We start from the raw sequence: 19,761 nt of genomic DNA on the forward strand, positions 1-19,761 counted from the left end.
CACAGGGTATTCCAATACAGATGCAAGTGGTAAGTTTTATTTTTGAGACAGGGTCTCACGTTGTCAGGTTGATCTGAAACTCACTGTATAGTCAAAAAAATATGGCTTTGAACTTCTGATCCTCCTGCCCCTGCCTTTGGAGTGCTGGGGTGACAGGTACTGCAGGTGCTGCAGGTGAAAGTTTAGCACAGGCAGACATGTCTTTTCCCTCCCCTTGATTTACCAGGATGGGAGGAGAGGCCACTGCGAAGAGAAGCCCTCTTGGCTACTTGCCAAATTGTTGCTTTGATTGATTTTGTAGCCCGTGGCTTGCTTGTCAGGCCAGCCAAGGGTGCTGTGGGAACATGGCCACCATGAAAAATGCAAGCTAAAAAAGAAAACCCATTTGTAAGAATCTGAAAACCACACACAGGTGTCTAATAAAGACATAGAGGCTTTATTTTAAAACACTCATATATTGCAAAAAAAAAAACCCATAGAAAAATAAAGTTTGATTAGAGTACTTTACTAAATGTCAAAAGATGGACTTTTCTGTTAGAGCAGGGGTTTGCTAACAGACTGATGAAACAGGGCAGAGATATGTCACCCAGGTGAAACCCAAAGCGCTTTTCCATTCACGTGCTGGAGATAACAGGCCATGTTTCTAGCAGTTCTGGTGTGGGTGAATGATTAGTTCCAGTATGGGGAAAGCAAAATGGGAGTCAGACCCCCCCAAAATTAATTTTAAACACATGACTTCCCCTTTCTGACTTTGCCACACATTGCACACTATAATAGTTTAATCTTAGTGGAATCACATGCCGGAAAGGATTCTAGTTAGAATGCGAGGAGAGAAAGTGCTGATCGGGAAGTCAGAGCCAAAAGACGGCTAGAAAGAAGTGAACCGGACTCCTCCAGCTTTGGTGTGGTCTAACACTACCACAGTGATCAGCAGCAAGGGGCACCAATCAATACTTTAACATGGGGCCCCGGGGCTGTAAAAGAACGGGTGCAAGCAGCCAACTTTCTATTAACTTCCTTTGGCAGTTTTGCCACCAACAGCAAATTGGCCCATTTAAAAGGAAGAAATTAAAAGATTTCTCACTGTATAGCACTGAGTGGTGGGATAAAGGGATTTCCTGGCCCCAGAAAGCCTCATCTATTGTAAGTGCGCTCCACCTCCCTCATCTCCCCCATTCAGCAGGTTACCTGAGATATCAGGATGGAAAGGGAAGGGCAACCATTTCTCTTTTTCACTCCTACCATTTTAGGGTAGTTCCCGAAACACAGTTCTCTAACGCGTTTACACACTTGTCTGTGGATGGAAGCCGCAGACAGCTTGTATTTTGAAGACAGTTTACCTCTCCTTATAGCATATTCCTGCAAAGCCATCAGCTCCTCGCTTGCTGCTTGGCTTGGGCTGACAGCAGTGCCCTGCCCAGGACCTTTCCATCTCTCCCAGATCCCTCAGCTGTGCCAGCCCTTCCTTATGCATGAAAAACAGACACCCTTAAACCTCCTCTGCCTACAGGGATCCCGGCACCCCGATGGGCATCAGCCTTTGAACATAGAGCCAGCAGAAAGCCCTGTGAAAGACCGATCGTCAGCTCTCACGCCTTTAAATAGGGCGTGGGATTTAATGCTGAGTATTTTTAAAGGAAAAGGATGAGTTGCCAATTTTTTTAAGTATATCACAATGTGTCTGGAGCTAGTTAGTTATTAAATCAGCAACGATAAAACTTGGGAGGTAGTGGGAGCAAATCTTACACTAAATAAGACAGGCATAGATGAGAAGGGTGAACTGAGAAGTCCTGTAAGAAAGGGCAAAAAATATAAGGGAAGGGAGGTCCTTTGTTTAAAAATGATGGCACCTCTGTCATAATGAAAGCTGCAGGACCTCCTGAGGCTAAGTTTTCCTCCAAAGGCAGGAAGGGTGGGAGAGGCCTTTTCTTCACTGGTAATAAAAAGTCATGATGGGAGCCGGTTCACCTGGAGTGTGGAAACCCCATAGGCCCTTGTCTTGGACAGGAAGTCTGTTTTGAAGCCCACCCCTGCAGCCAACTGTTTACACAGCTTGCCTTAACCCCCTCAGTGTGTGTACCCTGCTGCACTCTGGCTGCCCTGTAAATCCTTGGACTGGCACATCCCTGTGAAAAGAGTAAGAAGCTGAAAATTCCACCTTCCACCCCCTTCCCGTCCAATGCCAACCTGCCTCAATCACTACGGGTTTTTCCCCCATTCTTCAAATCTTCCGTTCACCCTCACTTTTACAAGGGCAGAGAGAAACTCTGGCCTGAGTCCAAGGCCAACAAGAGACTTTTTAACCCAAGTTTTATTCAAGAGGAAATCCTCATCTAAGGGGCCGTTCCTCCCCCTGCTTGGCCCTTCCATGATACTCAGTTATGGGAGAGGATGGAGTTGCAGCAACAGAATTCTTAGGCACGATGTAGCCATTGCATCCATGGCCACACTAAGTTCTGGAAACAAGACTTGAACTTGTCTGGCTCGCTCTGAACAGGAAGCTTACAGCAGTCACCTACAGGACACTTAGAGCTGTGACTACATACTAAAATAGTTACTGCCTCAGATTTTGCTCTGGCCCACCAGAGAAGAATTGGAGTATTCCCTGGGAAGCCCCAACAGTTTGTTTCTGTACATTTCTTACTCCTGACTCCTTGACATCAGTCACTTTGGCTTTTTCCCAGAGACCCCTGGGAAGGCAGTTTCTGATGTATGCAGTTATCGTCAGAACTGTTGTTACCAGAATGTTGGATGCCAACTGCCCAGACAGTACAGGTAGGGGTAATAGGGGTAGCTGGTATACACAGAGACCAGTGAGGCACTGGACAGGCTGTTATCTTTCAGGGCTGGCAAAGACAACGGTGAGTTCTTCTCCAGGGCTCCCAGGTCTTCCGACAGTTGCTTTCTCTTAGTCTTATAGCGTCTGTTCTGGAACCATATTTTTACTTGGGTTTCGGTGAGTTTGAGGTTCTTGGCCAGATGGGCCCTTTCAGGGGCAGACAGGTACTTCTGATGGCTGAACTTCCTCTCTAACTCAATCACCTGAGTGTGAGAGAAGGCAGCCCTGGAGCGCTTCTGCGGCTGCTTGGTGACCTGGGGGGCACTTGACAAGTCCCCTGGAGTATGTTCACAGTCCAACAGATAAGTCTCAAAATGTGCATCTGGAGAAGAACAGAGGAAAGAAGAAAAGAGTTACATGTTAGCCCAGAATGCAAACTACCTTTCTGTTTTCAGCTAGTGAACAAAAAACAAACAAACAAAAAACCAAAAAAAACCCAAAAACAAAAACAAAAAAAACAAAAAAACAACTGTCACCTGGATACATTTCACTTTGCAGGACTAGGGAAACACCCGGAAGAAGAGAGCTGGCTGTTATACTATGTATTCGTTTCCAAGAATCAGTGAGAACTATGCTCAGGTCTTAGCGGTTTACAGATGAACTTTCTGCCTTGTTTTCCATCAGTGAAACGTGGATCCTGGATATGTGTCATAAAGAGAGGTGGGTGACGGGGACGTGCCAGCAGGGAAGACCGAGGCATCTTGGGGACATTTAAGTGGGTGTGACTGAGGCCTGTGGCCTGGGATGTTGACCAGTTCATCTTCTGCCCTGGTCCCCTCTCTGTAACTGCGCTTAGTTACCGGCACGAGACGCGACTGGGGCTGGAGGATAAAATCAGACTCGATCCTATTTCTAAAGGCCTAAAGGAACATCCATAATTTTATGGCTCGTGGAATGGAGCCGCAAAGGGCTTGGTTTATGAATATTAATGGTTACCGTTAGTTCTTGTAGCCAATGGCTGGCGGCGCTGGAAAAGAGTCAAGCCGAAGGCAAAGTTACTAGCTGCCCTTAGGGTTGATGCTCAAGGTGGCTCGGTGCAGGAGGACGGTGAGGTCCTTCCTGTAGCCATGTCCTCCCCCCTCCCCGCCCCCATGCACGCATCCAGAGCTGGGGCCATCAGCCTGAAAGCGGTCCTCTCCTGTGCAGCATGCCCGCTTGGTCTATTCTGCTTACTTGACTCGGGTTCAGCCGGCGTCTCCGTGGGGCTGGGCCGGATACTTGGCGGGTCCTCCGGAGCCACGCTGCGACCCCCTGCTTCGTTGGACTCTGGAGCAGGGTCCTTTCTAGGGTCCTGCTGGCGCTGGTGCTGCGGGCTGCCCGCGTGTCCCCCGCGCCGTTCCGCGCGGTCCCGCAGGATGTCCTGAATGAGGAAGGAGGTGAGTCGCTTGGATTGCGTGGGTGGCGCTGCCCAGGGATTACGGCCACCGGCCTCCACCCGTGCCTCTCGGGGTTCCGCTACCCTAAGCATCCCTCCTCCGCTGCGCGCCGCTTTTGCTATCACGGGGCCGCGCGCACTTATAGCCATGCTGAGCGCCGCGCCGCCTGCCCATTGGCCACTGCGACACGGCTGCGCCCCGATTGGCTGCCGCGGGCTCCAGGTGACCCTCAAGAGGCTAGTCCTGCGCGGATTAGGTTCCAGAGCCCTTTCTTGATACACTCTTATCCTTTCCTGGTTCCCCTCTCATGCCCTTTCCCAGAGGAGCCACAGACCCCCAAACTCTTACTGGAATCGTGGTGTGGAATGCCTGCCAGTACCTCTCAGACTGTTAAAGATCCCTGGCCCACCGAGCTGAGCAGGCAGGTCGCTTCCACGCACCCGAACTGTGTTCAGATAGTAAGAGGGATTGATAACAAAGCCAGATCTACTGAGTCTAAGGTGGGCCTAGGTCTGACAATCAGGCTCACGATGGCCCCACGCTGGATTCCCAACTGTACACATCTGGACAACCAGCAAAAGTCTATTAGGGAAGGTCAAATAGTATGTCAGTGTCTCATTTACTTAACTGACCATACACTGTAACACCAGGAAAGAATATTCTTAAGAAATAAACACTCAAACTGTGTGGGGTGGCATGCCTTTAATCCCAGCGAAGAGAGGCAGAGGTAGGTGGATTTCTGTGAGTTTGAGGCCAGCCAGGTCTTGCCAGGCCTACATAATGAGGCCCTGTCTTAAACTAACTAACTAACTAACTAACTAACTAACTAACTAACTAACTAACTAGAGGTCCTCAGATAGTTGAGGACATAGGAATTGTAGAGCCCCAATTTTCCCTCCTCTCCTAGCCCCAGTGGTAAGGATTTTTCCATCAGCCCATGCTCTTCTCATGTTGTACTGCACCCAGTTAGGCCATCTAATTTTGGACTTGAAGCTCTAGACTCATAAACCAAAGCAAACATCGTTTTACTTAAGTAGTCTGGTTCTCGGTTGGAATGACAGAGACTTAATGCAGCAAGTCTCCTCTCTCTGCCCAGGGGTGCAGTTACTGGGCTGGACCATGGATGATGGGTGGTTCCTTCAGATAACTAACTTAATCAGAGCAGTAGTGAGGCCTACCTGTGGGTGTGCCTGTGAGGGTGTTTCCAGAGAAGGTTAACTGGGGCAGGGCAGGGCAGGGGGGACATGTGAAGTCCATTTTCATGGATCAAGGCTGACTAATGGGGGAGAAGCGAACTGAGCACTGGTTTATCCCCGTGTCTCTTGGCTGACTGAGATGTGACCATACAGCCCGTGCTCCTCCCACGGTGACAGACTATACCTTCAAACCATGGGCCAAGGTAAACCCTTCCTAAATTACTTCTGTTGGACATTTGGTCATAATGATCAGAAAAAAAATAGCTGAGACAAGAGACGCAGAATAACAATCCTAGCTGCTTGTCTGTGTGGCCACGCCGCTGTTTCCACAGGCAACGAGTGTCAGTTATCTGAATCCTTATCAGCCCTTGCCACTGTCTTCATTTCAGCCACTAACACTGCTGCTGTGCTATTTTATTTTGGTTTTAAGTTTTGATTTTTGTACTTGACTGTTGATGATGCAGATTTTGGCCTGGCCCAGGTCTTCACTGATGAGAGAGTATAAAGTCCTAGTCTCAAGATGAATCCCAGAGGGCTCAAAGATGTAAACACAAACAGGCACTGTGGGAGAATTGTTTTCTAAATCAGGCTCATTAAAGAAATGCAAATCAAGGGGCTTAGAGGGAGAGCTCAGTGGAACTAGAGTTTGAACCCTAGCATCCATGTCAGGCCTCGCACCTGCCCGAAGTACCAGCCTCAGGAGATCTGCCGCCTCTGACCTCTGCAGGCACCGGCACGCACATACACACAGATATGCAAACACATATGTATTTTTTAAAAGTAAAAATCTTTTTTTTTTTAAAAAAAAAAGAAGAAATGCAAATCAAAGCCACATTGAGATACTCCTCATCAGATTGGGAAAGATTTTGTTAAAGTGCCATCTGCTGTGGGCATGGACAGAGAATAGGCTGATTTGCATATTTGAGCAATATCTGTTCACATTAAAAATGGACATACCCTTCAACACAGTTAGTTTGACTTTTGCCCTGCAAACTCATAAGTATACAATGTACTGGCTTGGGAACCTTTTTTTTTTTTTAAAGATTTATTTATTTATTATATGTAAGTACACTGTAGCTGTCTTCAGACAGCCCAGAAGAGGGCATTAGATCTTGTTATGGATGGTTGTGAGCCACCATGTGGATGCTGGGATTTGAACTCAGGACTTTTGGAAGAACAGTCAGTAAGGCAAAGGACACTGTCAAAAGGACAAAACGTCAACCAACAGATTGGGAAAGGATCTTCACCAACCCTAAATTCGACAGAGGGCTAATATCTAATATATACAAAGAACTCAAGAAGGTAGAACCCAGAGAACCAAATAACCCCATTAAAAAGTGGGGTACAGAGCTAAACAAAGAATTTTCACATTAAGAACTTTGGATGGCTGAGAAGCACCTTAAGAAATGTTTAACATCATTAATCATTAGGGAAATGCAAATCAAAACAACCCTAAGATTTCACCTCACACCAGTCAGAATGGCTAATGTCAAAAAACCAGGAGACAGCAGGTGTTGGTGAGGATGTGGAGAAAGAGAAACACTCCTCCACTGCTGGTGGGATTGCAAGATGGTGTAACCCCTTTGGAAATCAGTCTGGCGGTTCCTCAGAAAACTGGGCATGACACTTCCTGAGGACCCTGCTATACCACTCCTGGGCATATACCCAGAGGATTCTTCAGCATGCAATAAGGACACATGCTCCACTATGTTCATTGCAGCCATATTTGTAGTAGTCAGAAGCTGGAAAGAACCCAGGTGTCCTTCAACGGAGGAATGGATACAAAAAATGTGGTATATTTACACAGTGGAGTACTATTCAGCCATTAGAAACAACAAATTCATGAAATTCTTAGACAAATGGATGGAGCTGGAGAACATCATACTAAGTGAGGTAACCCAGTCTCAAAAGATCAATCATGGTATGCACTCACTGATAAGTGGATATTAGCCTAGAAACTTTGAATACCCAAGACATAATCCACATTTTAAATGATGTCCAAGAAGAATGGAAGAGTGGCCCCTGGTTCTGGAAAGACTCAATGCAGCAGTATAGGGGAATACCAGAACAGGGAAGAGGGAAGGAGTAGATGGGGGAACAGGGGAAGGAAAGAGGGCTTATGGGACTTTTGGGGAGTGGGGAGCCAGAAAAGGGGAAATCATTTGAAATGTAAATAAAGAATATATCAAATTTTAAAAAAGATTTATTTATTTATTTATTATATGTAAGCACTCTGTAGCTGTCTTCAGACAGCCCAAAAGAGGGGTCAGATCTCATTATGGATGGTTGTAAGCCACCATATGGTTGCTGGGATTTGAACTCAGGACTTTTGGAAGAACAGTCAGTGCTCTTAAACCACTGAGCCATCTCTTCAGCCCAGGAACCTGTTTTCAGTCTGGTCACAGACTGTTTCCAGTTGCACACTGAGCTGTAGCATCAATTGCAAGTGTGTAAGGGTAGCCACAGGTGATTCATATATGTAATTTACATCCAGACATGCACAGGTGTGTACTTAGTAGGACAGTTGTGCCTGCTCATTGAGGTGAAGGCGGGCTGAGAGAAGGGAAGGAGGAGAGGCTAACAAGGTCTTTTTGTTTGTGCTCATCTATAGTTCTTAAAAATTATAAATCTAGAGTTGGAGAGATGGCTTAGTGGTTAAGAGTGTTCGCCCTGCCAGGCGTGACCATGAACAAGATTCTAGTTACTAGGAATAGGCCAGCCCGAGGGGGCGCCACTCCTCCTCTGGAGAGCTCTAAGATGTTAAACTATTATAAAACATAGGAGAAAAAAAATTTCATTAGTAAAATGGCCAAGTAAGTAAAGGTATTTGTTGCACAAGCCTGGTGACCTGAGTTTGATCCCCAGAATCTACATAAAAGTGGAAGGAAAGAGTCATCTCCACAAGTGTGACCTCTGACCTCCGCACGAGCATGCTGGGTGCCTCACGCATCACTGGTGATGACATCACTTTCTCAGGGTCTGTCTTGGATTTAGTCTCCTGTGCATGCATCATGATGGGGTGTTTTCTGTGGAGACCCTTTGTTCATCCAGAGACTAAATAGGCAAAAGAAGGGAGAGGGGATCCTGGGAGAACTAAGACAAGTGACCGGAAGCACTCCCTAACTGCCCGGAAGAGGACCAAGGCAGCTCTGCTGCCTGAGAAGTGCCCCGCCCCCACCCTGTTGCTTCTCTCCTCCCTCTCGGTTCTTCATTTTCACAGTTCTTTCTCTTTTTGTATCCCTACTTCAGACCTTTGTTCTAGTCCCCAGGCCTCACTGAGAGAGCATGTCCTGTGATGCTTCTGTCAGCAGAGACACCCGCCACCCCATCTTCCTCAGCATCAAATCAAAACCAAACTCCAGGCACAGGGCCAGGCCCCTCGCCTTTCACATCTGGGGTGGGGCCGAGAACATGTTCCCTGGTTTCTCGGTGCTCAGCAGTATTGGCACTGAGACTTGTCCCTTTGCTATTTGGGGGAGGGGATGACCCAGAATACTAAATTTTGGGGTCTGTTTCTACTAAAAATGTTCTTGTGTGTATTCTATTACATCAGCAGGCAAAGCTCAAGACCCCAAGATTAAGGGGCCCGGACCTGCCATGACTTCTTGCTTATGCATGACAAGGCAGATGGTACAACAGAAGTGTAAGGAGAGAACAATGGAGGGAGGAGGAGGGAGGGGAGGAAGGGGAGGAATGGGAGGGAGGGTAGAAGCGGCAGGCCAAGCTTATCCAATCAGGAACCCATTTTCCCACTAACCATGTTAGCCCATCCCTGAGGACTTCTAAAACCTTCGAAACCTTCTAAGATTTCCACCTATTTCTGTTGTTACCAGGGCAACAACCTTTCACCGTGGAGGATCTGAGGGGCCATCCAAACCACGGTACCTCAGGAGGACAGAGGTAGGACCCTGGCCCCTTACAGCAAGCCTGTCTCAGAATCCTGGGCCTTGTCAGACTGTAGACTTCTCCTGAGCCAGCCTAGGTGGGCATCATATCTACATATTATGTGCAACATACATAGATATATTGCATATCTAATATATTACATATATTACATCTACATATATTACAGGTGTACATATCTAGCAAGGTCCCGAGCAACACCTGGTGCTCACGCCCACCTCTAAGGGGTGGCACTGAGATCACTGAGCAGCCTGCACAGGGCGAACCCCATCTCTAAGGAGCAGTGAGGTGAGATCCCTGAACAGCTCATGGAGGGAGCGAGGGTGTGATATGGTTGGGGTGATGGCTATAGCACAGGCATAGGATGAGCTCCAGGTCTCCCACATGCCTGAAGCTTTAGTTTAACTCAGAAAGTGGCCAGGCTTCTTATCCCACGCCTGCTCCGAGGCTCCTCTCCTGCTATCCCAAGATCATCTTCAGCCTGTGACTGTTCCCACCAGCTTCCCCTGCCCCCCTCTGCATGGCCCCAGGGAATCAGGCCTCAGAGAACTTCAGTGTGCAAACTTTATGTTCCTCATCTTTTTCATACTTAGCCCCCAAGAATAGCCACGGAGATTTGTTAAGCCGTGGGAGCGCAATAGTATTTTGCTGTTAATGCAATAATGCCCTGGTAACCAGTCACCCTTTCTCCCCCCCCCCCACTGCCCCCCACAGCTGCTGGGCCTTTGTAGGCAGAAGTGTCCCTGTCCTCTGACTGGGTGGCCGGACATGATCTGTTGAACAGTTTAGCAGAAGTCCTCACCTGGGAGACACATTGGGGATGTTTGTCTAGGGGAGGGGCCTTTGACCTTCTTCCTGCTCTGGCTGTCCCTGGCAATTCGATACCGCTTCTCTGCCACTGTCTGTGGCTCTGAGAGTCCCCTATAACACCAAGTAGGTTGTGAGAGCCTTGCTTGGCCTAGAATGATGGTAATGATCATCAGAGGGCAGGTGGCCATCTAAGAAGGTGGCAGAGAGGGTTCTTAGACATGGCATGGGGAAATGGGATAACCACGTGACACTGCCTGGCTCTGCAGGAAGTTCTGTGGCTTTGAACTAGACAGTACCTAGGGAATCCATGGGGCAGTCCCAAAAGAAAATTATTTTATTTTAGGACTGTGTCATCCAATAGACATTTCCCCAGATTCTATTTTGAATGCCATAGTCTTGGCCCATAAGATAGGTGTGGAGGCTGGTAGCCATGAGCTGGTGTGTGACTGAGTCGTGGCCTGGCATTCCCAGTGATGATGGTGAGACCGGCTGGGCGGGCTGGTGTTTGGACAGCTTGGAAGGGAAGTGGCCACCCAGCGTTGGGGTTGTATTGAAGGGCCGACCCTCAAGACCACCCTGTAGCAGTGTCCAGGTCCTGTAATGCCTTAGGACAGAGGACACCTTGGATTCTGGTCATGTGTTTATCCAAGCCCCCTTTCCCCCTTTCCACGGGAGGCAGTGTGCCATATCCCCACTTACACACACACACACACACACACACACACACACACACACACACACACGGGGTGTGTGGGCAGGGTGTAAACAGGAAGAATGCCATATTCCCACTTACACAGAGAGAAGGGGAGGGGGAAAGGGAGAGGGGAGAGAGAGGGAAAGACTTAGATATGAGACTTAAGGCATCATATTGGAAGTGGGGAAACTGAGGTCCTAAGAGTCTTGCCTGAAATCGCATACCAGTGACAAAATCAGAATTTTAGTTTTTGTTTTTATATTTTTGTTTAGTTTTCATTTTGTGTTTGGTTTTGTGGGTTTTTTTTAAAGACAGTATCCCATAAACCCCAGGCTGACTTTGAATTTGTTCTGTAGCTGACTGTGATGCTCCTTGTCTCCACTTCCGGGGTGCTGCATTACAGGTGAGAACCGCCATGCTTGCCTTAAATGCTTTCCAAAGGGCGGGAGGGAGAAGATGAGGAATGGAGCGAGTAAAAAGGCAGAGACCTGTGCTATTATTTAATTTCTTTTTACTTTTCTAAGGGAGGGATAGGTAACCTTTTGGGCTGGATAGATGGTGCAGTGGTTAAGAGTGCTTGCTCTTCTTTCAGAGGACCTGAGTTCAGTTCCCCGGCCCCCATGGGCAGCTCTGAACTGCCTGAAACTCCAGCTCCAGGGGATCTAGCCCCACAGGACAGACAGGCAGATACACAGACACACACACACACACACACACACACACACACACACACACACACACGGCAGACACATACTTAAACAAAGAAGTAAAGTGTTGCTATTTTATTATTTTAGCAAAAGCACTCTTGACAGAATTTAATTTTTTAGTGTGTGTGTGTGAGAGAGAGAGACAGAGACAGAGACAGAGACAGAGAGAAGGACAGAGAGGTTGCACACATACCACAGCATGTGTATGGAGATCAGAGAGGACTCTACCCACCTGAGATTAAAGTCAGGTCATCATGTTTGTGAGGGACCTCTGCTGTGTTGCTGCCTTGTGGGTGTGGTTTAAAATGTTCTCCTATGTGTGGGAAGGCTGGTGTCCAGTGTGGCAGTGGCAGAGAGGGGTGGTGGGTGGGTTGGTAGGTTGTTGAGAGGTGGCAGACCCTGAGACGTGCTCTCAAAACAGGGAACACTGGTCTCATGGAGTTTGCTGCTGAGAGGAGGCTGTGAAAGAGCAACCCAGACAGACACACACTCACACACACACACTCACACACTCACACACACAAACACTCACACCACACATATACACACTCACACCACACACACATACACACACACCACACAGACACATATACTCACAGCATACACACACAACACACACTCACAGCACACATACACACTCATAGCACATACACACACTCACAAACACAGTCACACACACAGGCTCAAATGCACACTCATACTATACACACACACACACACACACACACACACACACACACAGGCTTCCTGACTCACCATAGGCTCCTACCATGTACCCATTAACCTCATGATGCAGCCTGGGGCAGAGCCTGGGGGAGCACTTGCTAGGGCAAAGAGATTTGGGGTCTTTAACTTTAAAAGCTATAAGGTTAATGAACGTTTTTTTTTTTTTTACACCATTCAGTGTAAGGCATTTTGTTACTGCATCCTAGAGACCAAATAATTCACCTGCTTCTTGGCAAAAGAGCTAAGCCCAATTCAATGATATCCATTCTCCAAGGCATTCTAAACTCAGGGAAAGGTAGGCACTTCTGAGTCCAGAACAGTTCAGACAGGAAAGACCTCAAAGGAAGTCGGTCCTCCCTTGATGCTTTGGAGACTGGTCAAGCGGTGAGTAGAAGGGCAGAGCCAAGCTGTGCGGATGCACAGCTCTAATCCTAGTACTCAGGAGCCGATCTCTGAGATTGAGGCCAGCCTGGTCCATACAGTGTGTTCTGTTCAGAGTCGTTTTCAAAATAGTATCATTTTGCTGGGTTTGGTGGAGCCCTCAGCACTGCCATCTCAGTATTCAAGAGGCTGAGACAGGAGGTTCATGAGTTCAAGAGCAGCATGGACCATTGTCTCAAAACAAGGATTCCCACAACAGACACAAACGCGATTCAGAAACAGTTACATCTTAGAGTAACTGTGTACTCTCTGCCCTGGTCAGAAGACCCTCAAACAAGGTTGGTGGGTTTATAATCTAGTCTGACACAATTTATAAAGGTGACCTTAGGTAAAACCTCCAGCTTCCCTGCTTTCTCAAACTTTTCAAGGATGCTTTTTCTTGCATGGCAATGAAGTCTGACATCAGAGGGCGCTCAGCCCTGTTCAGCGCCCAGTGTTTTCCTAGGAACTTTTGTGCCTATGGAGTTCTGTCTTCTGATCACATTTAGCCATCAGGAAATGGGTAGACTTCACCTGATAGAGAAGAAACAAGGAACACTGCTAACAAAGAAATCTAGAGGCTTTGGCAGAGGTTCAAGGAATGTGGAGCTGCCTTCTGCCCCCAGGAGAAAAAAATGGAAGCAATGGCGTCTCCTGGTGGTCACTTGAAGTTCTGCAAGCAATGCCAATTGCTCACTTCCAAAGCATGTGACTCTTCAACCCAGGTTTGTGAGATTGATTCTCAACACAGACTGTCTCTGAACGGGGGACCCAAGTCTCATGGGCAACTGTGATGTCTTGTATATGTCAGACATCTGAAAGAGTCAGGAAATTCCTTATTTATCGGATTTTCCCTGTGAGGCTGTGATGAAACGCTGAGTCAGAGAGCGGGCACCAGGTGTGAATCCTTGGCATTTGCTTGGACATTACCCTAAAACCCGGAATTTTTCAATGATTGCGGAAAGCGCCGGGATTTAATGGAAAGCAGTGAATGCAGAAATCTCAACTTGGGCTTTCCCTCGTTCATTCCCGATACATTTTTAATCTCCTTAGGCCGAGTCTGCTATTTTGGAAGCTTGTGTCTTCCACCCTAAGCCCTTGGTTTCCACGCAGTTTGTGCCGTCTTCCCTTCTGCATTCTTCTACGTAGATATCTTGTTCTCTTCCTACACTCAGCCAAATTCTACTTCCCTTCCCAGGGTGCCTTGCGCCAAGCCCCTTCTCTTCCCAGGTATCCCTTGGGCTGCTAGGACCTGATTGTTTTGTAAGCATTTCTTGTCCTCCGATTTGTTGCTTTTCTAATTACCTGCCTCTGTTCTTTGTTGGTTAAGAACCTTGTTTGGTTACTATAACAACGGCCACACTAGCTGTGGCTTTAAAATGAAGACAGCTACTTTTCCTCTCAGGTGGGTAGCAGTTGAGGAATAAATGGATAAAGGCAATATGGGTTCACTTTTTACCCACTTACTTACCGTGTAAGCTATCAGGCATCTCCCATCGAACTGATTATTCTGCATCTAAGATCGCTGCGGCTACTCCCGCCATTTTCTCAATATTCCAGCCATCCACGGGAAGGGGACAGAAGACCCCTTCCACTGAAGGCTCTCCCCAGGAGGGGGCACCCACTATTTTTTGCACACAACTTTTAAGTCAGAACATTGTTGCTTGACCGCTGCCAAATGGACAGAAGGTTGAAAAAACACCGTCTTCAGCTGAGAGGTGTGCAAGACTAAAACTTGGGGTTCAGTTACCGAAGAAAGAGTAAGGAGAGAAGCAGTGGGTGATAGCCAGACTCCTCTACCAAGTGTGTCCCTGCTGTAAGTACTGTTTAGTCTCAGCAATGAATTACATGACAGGTTTACCCCAGCTAGAGTCAAGTATAGCCCTCCTGCGTCTCTTGCCTTGCTTACAGTGTCCTTTCTCGCCACCCCCCTCAACAGCTTGAGAACAGGACTCTGTTTTATGCACTTGGGGCCTTCTCCTTGTCTGTTCCCTTTCTCGGTGCAGGGGAAAGTGTGTTAAACTCAGCAGAGATCCTTTGTGAATAATTGTGAGTGCATTTGCGTGTGTGTGTGTGTGTGTGTGTGTGTGTGTGTGTGAGTGTGAGAGAGAGAGAGAGAGGGGGGGGAGGGAGGGAGAGAGAGGGAGAGAGAGAGGGAGGGAGGGAGAGAGAGAGTGTGTGAGTGTATGTGTGTTGGGTTTTGTTGTTGTTGTTGTTGCTTTATTTTTATTTTATTTATTTATTTATTTATTTTATGTTATTTTATTTTTGCTTTTTCGAGACAGGGTTTCTCTGTAGCCCTGGCTGTCCTGGAACTCATTCTGTAGACCAGACTGGCCTCAAACTCAGAAATCTGCTTGCCTCTGCCTCCCAAGTGCTGGGATCAAAGGTGTGCGCCACCACTGCCCAGCGGTTTTTTTTTTTTTTTTGAGTGTGTGTTCTTACACATGTGGTTAGGAGTGTGCAGACAGAGGGCAATGTTACTCTTTACTTTTTTTTTTTTTTTTTTAAAGATTCATTTATTTAATGTATGTGAGCACACTGTCATTCTCTTCAGATACACCAGAAGAGGGCATCAGATTGAACTCAGGACCTCTGGAAGAGCAGTCAGTGCTCTTAGCCGCTAAGCCATCTCTCCAGCCCCTTACTTTCCACTTTTTTTGAGGCAAGGCCTCTCACTGGAGCAGGTGCCTATCCAGTCACCGTGTCTGGCTGGATAATGAGCTCCAGGGACTGCCTGTCTCCTCCTCCACTCCCAACGCCACGGTTGCAGATTTATGTCACCAGCTGACTCCTTGTGTAGTGCTGGGGATCTGAACTCAAGGTCTCACGCTGGTGCGGCAGACGCTGTGCCAGCTGACCCACCTTGCTAGCCTTTAGGGATATTTTTGAATGAGAGTAGTCTTAGCCCCGTTCCCTGAGATACCTTGATTCTTGCTGCCTGAAGTTCACTAACCTACAGGGCAGCCAGAGGATAAAAATGAGAGACTTTCTTCCATGGCTATGGCCCCTAGATGACACAAACTCTTAAGGTCCCTGCTATTGGCGTGCACACCACCCCTACTGGGAGCCAGGTGGCTATGACAACAAGAAAGGAAATTCTGTAAGATTCTACTACCCAAGTCAAAGCCTCCAAACCTTGTGGGGATGTGCAAGAAACCTAAACAGCAACAATTCACTCACCAAATACCACCCAGAGTCCCAGCTCCTGGACAGGCTGAGGCCGAAATACAATGCCCGGGCCAGACCCTCTTTGTTTAGAGATGACAGACAGGAAGGGTGAGTGCTTTCTGACATTGTCCTCAGGGCTCTAAGAGTAGTCTGGACATTGAGACAGGCTTCCCTGGGGACTGTGCGGACGAGACAGCGTGAGTGGATGGGTGGGTGAGGGGACAGAGAAGGACAACAAACAGGAGCTATGATGAAAAGTCTGGCCCACTAAAGGCCTTCTGTAAGTAGGATTCCATTCACAGGTTTCAGGCAATTAAGCTGAGAGGAGGCAGAAGTCACCGAGGAATGGTAGGGAGGAGGCAGGCTGGTCTGAGATCAGCTTCAAAGGCCAGCCCCTGAGACTGAGGCAGCACTCCAAGGCTCCTGTCAGCTGCTGGGCAGATCTTGTCCCTCTTACCCTGGAATCTGGACAACATCACTGAGATCCTGCCTTTCGTTCTCTCAGGTTGAGGCTGGGGGTTGGACATTGCTAGAGGCATCTAAATAGAATCCAGTGGAAGGCAGACCCCCAACTCCCCTTTAGGTGTAGCTAAAGAGGAGAAAGAACTTGGAGGAGGCCCTGGCCTGACACTTAACCTCTAAAGAACTGGTCACTGAAGGTGGGATCTGCACCCCAGAGGCTCATGGAAATGTATGCAAAGGCAGAACAAGAGCAACAAATAACAACAAATTCAAATGTAGCTTGCCCTGACAGCCAGAGGTGCCTCAGGACCTTCTCCTGCTCCATGACCCCACCCTCTCTGTATTTGTATCTTCAGTGTTCTGGTGTTTTGCCTGCATGCCACAGAAGTCATAAAAGGCATTGGATTGGGGGAGGGGGAGAGGGAGGGGTTGGGAGGTTTCGGGGGTGGGGGGGCCTGCGAAAGGGGATAACATTGGAAATGTAAATAAAGAAAATATTCAAAATAAAAAGCATTGGTTCACCTAAACTCTAGTTTAAGAAGATGTGGTTGAGAACTGAACTGGGGTCCTCTGCAAATGCAGCAAATGCTCTTCACAGCTGATCTGCCTCTCCCTTCCCTCTGTGCCGATAACAACAAAGCGCCCCCCCCCCCCCCAAAATCTCAGAGGGAAACAGGCTGTCATGTGTCCCAAGTTGACCTCATACTCAGTATGTGGTCAAGGATTAGTATGCAGCCTTGAACTCTGAAACACTCAGTCAACTGAGCCACACCCCAGCCTTGGCCCTTTAATATTATATGATCCCTTTTTAATTCTTAGCCTTAATTTTCTTGGATGAAGTACTGGGGGGGCATCAACACAGGACGTCACCGTCTCCCACTGAAATGACTCCTAGGCCCTGCTTATCCCTTTTGATTGATCTTCTGTAGATTTTACTTGTAGCATAAAGAAAACAAGGTCACCTCATTATCCCGTGGTTGGTAACCACACTGGAAACAGTCCAGGACTGAGAATGGAGGGTCCAGGGATAGTTACAGTTGCCACCAATTCACAGGTGACTGTCACCTCTGGGGACCTTGCATATGTCTTTTGTTGGATGGGAGCAGTCATTCCTCAGGGTCTTTGCCTCCAGGGCACCAACCCCTTAGATGCCAAAATCCATGAATGTCAAAACTTTTGTTACAATAGCATAGTGTTTGCACAGACACCCCTGTACCACACACACACACACACACACACACACACACACACACACACACACACTATCCTGCATCTGGTAGTGACTCTAGGTGACAGAGGGCACTCACTGCAGTACTTCTATATCACTTCATATGCAGGGACTGAGCACAATATTTAAGGGAAGACAACTTTTGCTTATTGAAACTCTTCCTGAAGTTGGTTAAGTGTGTGGATAGAGGGGCCAGCTTGCCTGCATCTGACAGAGAAAGGGAATCCTGGGTGAAATGATCAAGTAGTTACCAGGGTGGGGCAGTAGTGGGTGGGTATTCACTACATCAATAGAAATCAGCACTGGGGTTGTGCCTCAGTGGTAGAGCACTTGCCTGGCATGGGTGGGGCCCTGAGTCCAATCCCTATTAATATACACATATACATACATATACATAAATGAACACACATACACACACATACACATACATGCACACACACGCATATGTACACATATGCACACATATATACCTGTACACATATACACACATGCACACACATGTATATACACACATATGCACACACATACACACATGTACACACATACACATATATGCACACACATGCATATACACACATACACACTCACATACACAAATACACACTGCTCACAAATGAGTAGAAATTCACCAGCAGATAGATCATTGCCAACCAAGTCACAGTAGCAAGAACAAACAGATCTCAGATGGAGATCACAGCTATGCCCATGAGAAATATTAAAAGCAGTGCCTTGGTCCCCAGCCATAAATGTCCTATTCTGCCAGCTAACATATGCATTAAAGTACATATACCTAGTGCCTCCCAATGCAGCAAACCAACTAGGCCAGTTTATATCCAATGACCTGGATGAATCCCCGCACAGCAGGGGAATAGGGGAGGCCAGTCACTAAAGAATCTATGCAGATGGTTCCCAGTACCCTTCAGAACCAGTCACAATTAAATCACAGCTTAAGGAAGCATCACATGACCAGATAAAACCTTCCTCAGCAGCCGGGAGCATCATCGGTGTGTGTGTGTGTGTGTGTGTGTGTGTGTGTGTGTGAGTGAGAGGTGGCATCCGAGCTGCAGGGCAACTAGCAGCACCCCAGGCTTGAGTGAACCATTGTGAATTGTTGACAGAACCTGTTGACTTCACAAGTGTCCTTTAAACAGCGTCTATATGTTTTCTGTAGCATTCTGGACGTAGCACCTATATGTCTTCTAGTTTTCAAAACTAAAGGGCATGTCCAGCCAATAGAAAGAACTCCCCCTCCCCCCAGTCAGAATAATGATCAAAATAATAGCTCCTTACAGATGGAGAGACCAAGTTCAGAGAGGTTAGAAGACTCACCCAAGGTCACAGAGCATGGAATTAAATTCGAACCAGAGTAATGGACACAACTAAGTCGCTGTCACTCTTCTGAAAGGGAGGGCCAAGGGGCACTGACTTTAAACTGGAGAGTCCCCTTCAACTCCATTAAAGGGAAAGTGATGGTTACTGAGCTGATTCATACGAGGCAAGTATTAAAAGACCAGGAATTCTAGGTGCTTTTCAAATGGAAGTTTAAAAAGATTTAAATAAACTCTCCAACTCAGAATGATGATGATAAGGGTGGTGATGATGGTGATGATGGTGATGATGATGATGATGATGATGAGGAGGAGGAGGAGGAGGAGCACAATGATAACCACTTAAAAGTAAATGCCTCAAATCTCCCACAACTCCTGTCTAGACTCTTATTTGATATGTGGCCTGGGAACCAGTGAGCTTAAGTGGAGGTGGGGGGTGGGGGGTGGAGGATGGGCTGGGAGATGAAGGATCAGGAGCCAGGAAGTCTGCGAATGTATTGACTCACCCACCTGGCCTAGGTAAAGCCCCTGGGCCTGACCGGCAGGACAGGAACCTTTGCTATCTCTCTGAGAGCTTTTTATTGTTTTGTTTTGTTTAGAGGTCAATTACTTCCCATTTGGGGGACTTGTGAACATTAAGAGGTGACTGGAGTGATGGCTCTGAAGGTCACAGATAAGAAGGGATTGCTTACAGAGAGGCCCCTCCCCCTAAAAGCTCAGGAGGATCTGCAAGTTTCCAGTGGGGGAACTCACAAAGTGGGTAGATTACAGGGAAGACTGACAGCTGGGGGGTGGGGACTTCTAAGGCTGTGGTGTGTGTGTGTGTGTGTGTGTATGTGTGTGTGAAGAGGGAGAAGAGAGCTGTCTTTGCTCCCCTTTCCCAGTGAAAGAAATCTTTGGT

General features: G+C 47.5%; 1 protein-coding gene across 1 annotated transcript; it reads right to left on the reverse strand.

Moving 5' to 3' along the window:
- Positions 1 to 2,736: 2,736 nt before the first annotated feature.
- On the reverse strand, positions 2,737 to 4,307 carry Nkx3-1 (NK3 homeobox 1). The gene is made up of 2 exons (XM_052190225.1): positions 4,013 to 4,307; positions 2,737 to 3,161 (listed from the first exon to the last, which is right to left on the reverse strand). Exons 1-2 carry the CDS (start codon positions 4,305 to 4,307, stop codon positions 2,737 to 2,739), a joined length of 720 nt encoding a protein of 239 aa, XP_052046185.1.
- Between the last annotated feature and the right edge of the window lie 15,454 nt (positions 4,308 to 19,761).

The sequence above is a fragment of the Apodemus sylvaticus genome, chromosome 8 (genome assembly GCF_947179515.1).
Source record: "Apodemus sylvaticus chromosome 8, mApoSyl1.1, whole genome shotgun sequence".
NCBI classification, from domain to species: domain Eukaryota; kingdom Metazoa; phylum Chordata; class Mammalia; order Rodentia; family Muridae; genus Apodemus; species Apodemus sylvaticus.